The sequence below is a fragment of the Bos indicus genome, chromosome 15 (assembly GCF_029378745.1).
Source record: "Bos indicus isolate NIAB-ARS_2022 breed Sahiwal x Tharparkar chromosome 15, NIAB-ARS_B.indTharparkar_mat_pri_1.0, whole genome shotgun sequence".
NCBI lineage: Eukaryota > Metazoa > Chordata > Mammalia > Artiodactyla > Bovidae > Bos > Bos indicus.
The window spans coordinates 28,977,068-28,986,712 of record NC_091774.1 but is presented as its reverse complement, the minus strand read 5'-3'; the positions used below and the strand labels follow the sequence as shown (position 1 = coordinate 28,986,712).

The following is a 9,645-nucleotide window of genomic DNA, read 5'->3' as shown; positions in this document are numbered from 1 at the left end:
AGGCTTCCTGCCCACCTTTCTTTTCTAGGTATGCCTGGCCCTCCTCCCTCTGCTCTCCCCATTACTCAAGCCAAGAGGCCCCTTATCTGTAGGACATGGGAAGCCTCAGCCGTGCCCCACCAGCCAAGTCCCCTACCAGTCTTCCTCAGTCTTCTGGCCCCCGAGGGGCCAGCTGGGACCAGGAACATCATTTAGGCACATGGGTTATTTCTTCTCGGTTTGGAAAAAAGTACCACCACTCTACTCAGCCTCCCCTTATACTATCTGGGAACATCCTTAGCCAAGTACCTGGTGTTGATCCGGGCCAGTGGCCCTGCTGGTCTGGACTCAGGGAGAGTGCTGGACTCAGGGATGGGGGATGGGGAGCAGGGGCTGAGGGGGGAAGTACAGACTCTGGGGTGGGGCAGGTGTCTTGACCCAAGGGGTCTCTCCTGGTGACTTACTCCCTTGAGGGTGGGCTTGGTGTCTCCTCTCTGCCTGGCCTCTAAGTATGTGGTCTGTGTGTCCTGGCTTCCCTTAGACCTGAAGGGAAACCCCTCTGCAGAGCTCTGGGTGATGGAGAAGCTCAGAATTGGGGTGCCTAGGAGGGAGGGCACTCAGAGTTTCCACGGAGGAAGCAAGGTAGAAATTCGGGAGTGAGGCTGCTGAAGGATTCAGGAGCCAGGACCATTGGCAACCAGGTGCAAATAGCATGGCTAAGAGCCTCGATTCCCAGACTGTAGCCCTAGGAAGGAGCTCGCAAGGACCTGGGTAGTGGCAACTGGAGCAGCCGTGAAAGTGGAGTGCCAAGAGTTTAGTCTCAAAATAGTAGTGAGATTTCTGTCACTCTTCACGCTCTTGGGGTTGCCTTGAGGCACTTGCTTGTTTGCATGGATGATATGTTTTATGTGAAACTCCCTCCACCCTGAAGGAAAATGACCCAGAGACAGGACGGATGGCCTGGGGTCCCCACTGCAGCAGAGATGAACGGTAGAGCAAGTGAACACCTGGGTCCATTGCACTGCTTGCCTCTGGGTGGGAAGTGGTCAAGGTCAGGTCCCTGGTCAGAGAGAACTGAGGGTGGTGTGACCAGGTGTCTTCCTTCTATGGAGACAAGCAAGTGCAGAAGCCGAGGGCAGAGAGAGGTCTTCCCCAAGGCCAGTTCTGTTGGGGGAGAGTTCAGACCTTAGGCCAGCCCAGCACCTACCCCTCTGGAAAGAGGAGAACTACCAGCAAAGAATTTCAAGCCTCAGTGTCCCTCAGCCCCTCCTCGCAGCCCCAGCACATGTACTGCGTGTTCCCCTCGACCCTGGGCAGGGTCCCGCCCTCCTGTTCTTTGCCACCCTCACCCCAGCAGCTACTGCAGGGCCTGGTGCTGAGCCGTCAGCACTGATTGAACTGAACCAATGGCTGGTGGAGCTTTCCACGTGGGTCCTCAGGCTTGGTCAGCAAGGATGCTGAGACAACCTGTGTCCCTGATGGACCCAAAGAACAGAGCAAGAAATACAACCAACATCTCTCCAGAGCCTCACAGTGCCGGACATATTCTCTGGGGGTGGACGTGTCACCACCGTCTTCCAGAGAGTGAATCTGAAGACCTCCAAGTTCACATAGCTGGCCTTTATCTCCGAGGTGGGGTTCTCATCCCCCCAGGCTGGCCCAGAACCCCAATCCTGAGCTCTTACCAGAGGCCGGTGGGACCTTCAGGGAATGACATGAAGTTAAGGGTGACCCTGGGAGGCCAGTGGTCTGCCTGGGGGACAGAGTGGGGGTCCGCAAGTCTGGTGCATGGAAGGAAAGGCCCAATGCCAGTCTCCAGCCTTAGTCCCTGGTGGCCTGAGTCGGGGTGGGTGCCTCCCTAGGAAAGAGGGAAGACAAGGCACAATTTGGCATCTCCTTGGGAATGGCATGCTGCGATTCATGGGGTCGCAAAGAGTCGGACATGACTGAGCGACTGAACTGAACTGAACTGGGAATGGATAATCGCATGGGAGGAGTCCCTCTACCATGGCAGGCTGGTAGAGGGAGGAAGAAGGGAATGGGGCCAAAGCTGAGTTCTTTTGGAGAGCCAGGGCAGTGACACCCCAAATCACCCAAATCTGGAGATCCCTGGGGTCTCTGCCTGGGCCCTCCGGAATGCCTCTCCTCCATCCTTCTGCCTCTGAATTAGATTTCCCTCAAAGCACCTTTGGAGCCAATGGTTTCCAATCTGATCTAGAACTTTCCATTTTCCTATATGTAAATGGAGAGATAGTAGTCACATCCGTTGTTGTTGCTCGAGTGTCCCCTCAATGAGGCCCTCCCTGACCTTCCTGTTTCGAATTGTAATTTTGCCTCCCCAGCCCCCTCAGTCTCCTTCCCTGCCTGGTTTTGCTCTATGACCCTCTCCCCTTTCTAACACACTGTATCTTCTATCTATCACCATCATTATGATCTATCTGTTTATTTTTTTAATTATTTTTGTCTGCCCCACCCCCCAAATGCCAGTGCCATAGGGCAGGGGCCTTCACTTATTTTGTTTATGGGTCCCCAGCACTTAAAACGGTGCCAGGAACATAAGAAGCCCTTAACACATATTTGTTCAATGAATGAGTGAAGGATGGGTGAATAGGATTGTTGCAGGGATTAAATGCATCGTTGTATGTGAAGCATTTGGTAGGATACCCAGCACCTTATTATTCCTGCTGTTGCTATTGTTTGTTAGATGTGACTAGTACAGATTCCTCAGGCTCTTGGCTCTCTGGTTGTCCATCTGTAAAGTGAGGAGATTGAATCACTAGATGAACTCTCGGCTTCCTTCAGGCTCTAAAAGATCTGCAGTTCTGTGATCTTTGTGCTCCAAATACTCAGAGTCTGGAAGGTTCTTCCTGAAGCTCGCCTTCTGCTGTTCTCAGCAGCTCAGCTGGGTGTGGAGGTGCTAAGTAACCCTTCCCGGCTCCTCTTGCTGTTTCTTTAGACTCGACTTCTTTTGACAGTATAGGGCAGAGGTATGGAACCATGAGTCACCCTAGGATTTCTTGGAACCTTTTCCCTTCAAAACATTTGTATGTTTTATTTGCACTGGTTTTGATGTCGTTTCATAACATTTTATCATTTTCAATAGGGGCAATTCATTATGTGCATAATTAGAAGCCATTTGATTTTAATTTCCTTTAGCGTTTTTATAGAAATAAGCAAAAAAAAAAAAATTCTTTTTGCCAGACCACATGTCCTGATTTGAGATGTGGACATGCGATCCTTGCAGATAAAGGTTCACACTGTCCTGCCGTGGGTGGGCCTCTGAGCTTGACGGATCCCCATGGGGACAGGATCATACCTCAGAGGGCTCAGAAGCACCTGTTTTAGGAGCCGAGGTTGGCAGGGCTAAGATCATCCTCACAGGCGCTGCGAGGACATTTTGGGCCATTATATCTCCCCAGAATCCCCTTCTGAAAGAGGCAATCTGGAACCCCTGTTCTTCCCCACAGCTGACTTTGTGGGGGCAGCTTTAGGAATAAAGGTAGCTTCATCCTCCGGGTATTTGGCATTTGCTGAGTAACTGGGGAGGCCTCGGAGGAGGGGCAGGGGACAGGTCTGGCTAGTTCTGCGCTGTTGTTCATACATGGGATTACTTCACATGTCCCAACCAGCTTCCCCGCCCAGCTGCGGGGGGGGCGGGGTGGGGGGCGGCACTCAGTTCCAGCCCCCTTTTTCCCTACATGCCTGGGACGCCAGAGGCCAACATGGATCTTCCCTTCGACACCAGCTGAGTCCGGAGGCTTCAGCCCTTGGGAGACCATGGAAAGGGACAGCCGCCGGGTGAGTGCGTCTGGGGACCTCGGGCCAGAACCTCCTAGCACTGGGAAAGCAGGGATGGTTCTGACAGCTAGGTGTGGCATGGGCACCCGTGTGCGCCTTGGGTTTCAGAGGAAATTGAAGGTGCCTTTTCTAGGAGCTACTTGGCAGTTACTCGGGCAGCCTGCTTTATCACAATTCGTAGAAGTGGCCACATGGGAGGAGAAGTTGATGGGATTTGGAGAGTGGTCAGGAAGCACCCCCTGGGTTCTGTGGCTGGATCCCGGGTTCCCACTCTGTGGTCCCTGAGAACCCCAGCCAGTGTGTGTGCTTTTGGGAAGTCTTTGCTGGTTTGAGAATCACAAAAAAATGATTAATAGCATTCTAACCAAGCTTCAAGGTTATCTTGGGTAACTCCCTCACTAAACCATCCTGGAAAAGGTGACTTTCTATGTGCATTTAAGATCTTCGAGGAGCTTTTTCAACTTCCCTTGGTCATTATTTTGAGCCTCCATAATTGTCATGCTTGGAAAGTGTTCCTTATGTCTAACCATGATTCCTTCTGCTACAACCAAGGTGACTTTCCTTTTCTGCTTTTGGTGGTAGAGAGCAGCCAACTGTCCTCTGCTGAAAAGCCAGCCATGTCCAAAGCTTTTGTTCAACGATTCCTCAGCTCAGCTTTCTTTTCTTGAGGGACATTCCTCTTGTGCTCTAACTTCTCCTCGGGTCTTATTTTCTGCTCATCTCCACCTTCTTCTGTTCTCTATTGATGTGGTGGAATCTAGGACTTGGGGAAGGATGGGCCACCTCTGGAACGGAAGCCTATGTTCTGGTCGACAGTGGGCTTGTGGTCCATTCTGAACCCTAGAAGTGTTTCTGCACAGTTTACCATCATCTCTCCCGCCATTTTTTTCCAGCTCTTTCTTGACTTTTCTGTGCCAGGTTTTCTCTCCTGCCCTCTGCTCTGGACTTCTTGGCTCATGTCTCTGCCTCACCAAAGTCATTTGACCCTAGGATTCTGGGGATCATTGGAGCCTCTGGTGAGCAGTAAGGGTAATGCAGAGGGAGTTTTGTCTGAAATATTGGGAAAGTGAACCCGTGGTCTCAGCCGTGGGTCATGTTCCTTGATAACTTGCTGGGAACCTAAACTTCATGGCTCCTAGACAAGAGGGGTAAGAACAGAAGCTATCTGAAGGGTCAGTCCCTGGGACAGGGTGATGGGTGGGGGGTGATACCTGCTAGGAAGCTCACCTCTCCAGAGTTAGGGACCAACATGGAAGGTCACGGGAGGGGCATAGGATGGAGGGCAGGCTTTTCATTATTGATGGAATAAATGACACACGTATGGCAGGTGCCATGTTCACTCTGGGAGGCTGTCCTAACTTACCTTGGAATGAAAGAACTGAACAACTGCTTCCTTATTAGGGTTCTTAGGTTCGTCCCCTTATTTAAGGTGGAACCTCCAAGATTGTGAGCCTGAGGAGGGGACAGAGAGAGCTTCCTGAGGGTTTTAATCTCATCTGCAGTGGGTTTCTTAATACAAATGAAATTGAATAAGAGCAAAGTGGGAGCAATTGATCATCCAAGGCTGTGCCTTCTCCCTGAGGACTCCGTTGTAGAAAGATGCATTGTACTTTTTGACCATCAGCTCCATAGAGTAGTGAGAAAGAAGGTGGCCAATGGACTTTAGCCTGATGAAGCTTCTCTGTGAGCTGGTTGGGACTTCAGGGGAATCTCGGAAAGAAGGCAGAAAAGGCTCAGAGCTTCTTTGTATTCAAAGGAGAAGCTGTAGGGTGTGGTGGACAGAACACTGACCAGGTTCCTGGTCAGCTGTGACTTTGAACCAATTACTTAACCTTTCTGCACCTTAGTTTCTTCATCTGTGAAATGGAACAAATGTAGTATCTACTTCAACAAGTCTTAGAACACTGTCTTTCACCTAATAAGGCTCTTTGACGAGAATGTCTAGCATAGTTAGATAGATATATAGAGGTAGACATATATTCATAGCTAAGATTTATTGTCATCGTCATCATCATTGTCTAGGGTCTAGTCCTAGTTCCTCTAAATTTGGACAAATATCTTCTGTTCTCTGTTCCTAAGTTTCCCCACTTACAAAACGAGAGAGTTGGACAAATTGCCCTGAGGCCCTTTCCTGGTTCCATGACAGTCTCTGGAATCACATAGAGTGGAATTACAGATGTGCCACAATGGAGACGCACATTTATTCTTAAAAAACAGTGTGTATTTTGTGTTTTTTCATAAGGCATCACATTCTTAATCCTTAAAGAAGTGTCACATTTATTAAAGAAAGACAGAAATAGACCCACTGATAGAGCAACAATTCTCTGTAGAGTGGATTTTCCCCTCCTGGGTCTACTTAAAGTGGAGCAGGTTTTCCAAGACCACGGATGCCATGGACTTGAGAATGGCTGGAGATCCCAAGTCTGGTCCGGGATGAGGCAGCCTCTCTGCAGAAGGCTTGTCAGGTTCCCAAGACGGCAGACAGTAGGCTCAGGTGGCTCTGCCATTCCCTAGACCCTAAAGTGTGGGCACCCCCTAGGACCTCCGGCACCTGCCCTTCGTCCCTGCAGGTATGCAGCCCTCACCTGAGACCTCTGGGTTCCGTGTTGGCATTGGCGCTGAGCAGCCTTCCACCAAGCCCATCCTGCCTTGCCTCCCTGTGTTGTCCCTGTGATCTGGCATATGTGAGCGTGAATGTTGGGGGGGGTGTGTATGGGGCTCCAGGCTGGGTGCTGGGCAGGAAGACCGAATGATGTAACAATAGCCACTTAGCTTAAGTGTCTTGGGTAAGTGTTTTGGCAAAACAGCTTCCTCTTGGTACGGCAACAATGGGGGTGGATGGTGCCCAGCCAGGCAGGGAGGGTGCTGAATTGGGGCATGAGAGAAGCTAGCACAGGGAACCCCGGGCTTTGTCAGCTAAGTGGAGGCCTTAGTAATGCCAGGTAGAGTCTGTGATAGGGTAGCAATTCCCAGGACTGCCCACGGGGCTCCCATTCATACCAACCCTGAACTGTGTCAACAACCCAGCATTGGCAGAGAGAGGACATAAGGAGAAACTGAGGAACCAAGTTTCTGGGAAACCAAACACTGTTTGCTTGGCAATAGGGAGTACTCAATACTCTTTGAACTATTTGATTAATGAATTAATGAATGAATAGGAAGGTGTTTTGATTCTGGCCTAATAGGGATCCCCAGCTTCTTCACACGTTTAAGAGGCATCATAAACTAGAAGGAACTTTAGCTCCCAATCATGCTGGCAATTTTCAAGTTCTTTGTAGCAACAGCCTCTTTCATTCAGATGAAATCTTATCTGGAACCCATTGTTTCAAACTGAAAAGTTAATCTGTTCTGTTTGAAGTGGGATAAAGGACTTGAAGACTTTTACTTACTAAGCTGGATTCTAAGGCATCTCCACAGAACTTCAAATGCTCTGTAGAAACTTGTCTGAAAATGGCTGGTTGTTTTTTTAATGTATTTGTAAATTTTTTATTTTGCATTGGGGTATACCAGCCCAGTAACAAACAACATTGTGATAGTTTCGGGTGAACAGGGAAGGGACTCAGCCATACATATACATGTATCCATTCTCCCCCAAACTGCCATCCCATCCAGGCTGCCACATAACATTGAGCAGAGTTCTCTGTGCTAGACAGTAGGTCCTTATTGGTTATCCTTTTAAAATATGGCAGTGTGTACATGTCCATCCCAAACTCCCTGACTATCCCTTCCTGCCTTCCCCCTGCCCCACACGCCCCAGAAACCATAAGCTCAGTCTCAGAATCTGTGAGTCTGTCTCTGGAAAACAGCTGATTGTTCAATCCCTTCATTGTGTAAAGTCGCCAGCTCCAGAAAGGAATGCCGTTATCCCTTAGGTCACAGAGCTGGTTCAGAGCAGAAGCAAGATTCCCTGGTGCCTTCGGTGCATGGGCCGACTCCTTGTTCTGGAGCCCAGTTTAATTCCAGGCTGCCTCAGGCCCCTGAGGCTAACATTGCTTGTGTGTGTGGGGGGGGGGGGGGGAGGGGATGGGGGGCAGGGCGGGGAGCAGGTGTTGGGGGCTGGGTGGGAGGAGATGCTGGGGAATCTGCCCATGCTCTGAGGGCCCTGTATTTGTGGGGTTTCTCTGGGTCCAGGGAAGGGAGGGGAGGAGTCAGCCCTGTGTACTGGAGATGCGACGAAGCCTAGCTTGGGCAGTGGGAATGGAAAGAAGCCTGAACCTCTCTAATCCAGTCCAGTTCATGCTGGAGGGTGTTCGGGCTCCCCAGCCGTGGCCCAGGGGCTCCCCAGGCTCCCAATAAGCCAGGGAGCTTTTTGGGTGTTGTTAAAGGGCTCCTGATCTTTCTTGGTATCCCGGCTTCTGCAGGGCTTGGGGACCACCTCTTCCTGCCTAGTCTGGAGTGCTGGGGTGCCCACCCCTAGAACCTCCTCGATGCTCAGGATCCCTGGAAGACTGACACTGCCACAGGGGCCTCAAGCTAGTGAAGAGTCCTTCCTTTTCTGAGCTTGTTAAGGGGCGGGCAGTAGGGGGAGCCTGGAGGTGGGCAGCAGCCTGAGGACAGGAGTCAGAAGGTCCGGATTCTGATCCTGGCGCTGCCCCCGCCGGCTGTGTGACCTTCAGCAAGTCACACTGCCTTTCTGGGCCTTAATGACCTCAGCAGTAGGAAAATGGGTTGGACTAGGGGGATTTCAAGATGCTTCTAGTCTGTAGGCAGCCTAGAGCACAGCCCAGGGCTAAGGAGGGAGGCCCAGTCAGTCTGGGCTGGACTTGAAGGGCCCTAATGGACCTGCCCTTGGCCCTGAAGACATGTTCAAGTTGCTGCAGGTGGACCTTCTTTTTTTTTTTTAAATAAAAATTAAATTTAGTTTTAAAAATTGGAGTATAATTGCTTCACAATGTTGTGTTAGTGTCTGCTGTACAGCAATCTGAATTAGTTATATGTATACATATATCCCCCCTCCACCTGCCCCCGGCATGCTGCAGTGCATGGGGGTCGCAAAGAGTCAGACCTGACTGGGCAACTGAGCAACAACAACAAATCTCCTCCCTCTAAGCCTCTCTGCCACCCAACTGCCACCCCACCTCTCCAGGTCATCACAGATCACCTGGCTGAGCTCCCTGCGTTATGTACACGGCTGTGTATATATGCCAGTGCTGCCCTCTCGGGGCTTCTCAGGTGGCACTAGTGGTAAAGAACCCACTGCCAACCCAGGAGACGTGAGAGATGCAGGTCGGGAGGATCCTCTGGAGGAGGGCATGGCAACCCACTCCAGTATCCTTGCCTGAAGAATGCTATGGACAGAGGGGTCTATGGGCCATGGTCCATGAGGTCGCAAAGAGTCAGATACGACGGAAGCGACTTAGCACCCATCAACGTGACTCTCTCAGTTCGTCCCACCCTCTTCTTCCCCTCCTGTGCCCACAAGTCCGTTCTCCACGTCTGCATCTCTATTGCAGGCGGACATTCTCAAGTCTAGCATGAGACGTTATTAAAGGGTACTTTTCCCTGTGCTGCCCGGGGCTCTGAGTGACGCACAGAGTGCAGGCTGCCGTCTGTGGGTAAATAACTGTCGCTGCAGAAAGCCCAGGGCACAGTCCACGGCGGCAGCCACATAACTGCTGAGATGAAGCAATCTGAGAGTGACTGTGACATCACTCAGCACAGCCAGAGGCCCCTGCCTCCCTGGCACCTCTGGCTGGGCCTGCAGGAGATGCAGAGAGGCCAAGGGTAGGACATACCCGGGGGCTTGTTAGCTCACTCCCATCCCCACCAGGTAAGGGGCCAGGGCAGAGCTGTGGCAGGAAACCCTAACCCTGACCCAGGAGCCATGGTGACTCTACCCCAGACGCAGTTGGTACAGAGGGCAGGTCT

General features: G+C 51.2%; 1 protein-coding gene across 1 annotated transcript in view; it reads left to right on the top strand.

Annotated features, from left to right (window-relative positions):
- The first annotated feature begins 3,660 nt into the window (after positions 1-3,660).
- The window catches only part of TMPRSS13 (transmembrane serine protease 13), a 32,986-nt gene continuing 27,001 nt past the window's right edge, over positions 3,661-9,645 (top strand). Inside the window, exon 1 of the mRNA XM_070803492.1 lies at positions 3,661-3,777. Coding sequence (XP_070659593.1) covers positions 3,757-3,777 — 21 coding nt within the window. The 5' untranslated portion in view covers positions 3,661-3,756. The remainder of the gene's footprint in view (positions 3,778-9,645) is intronic.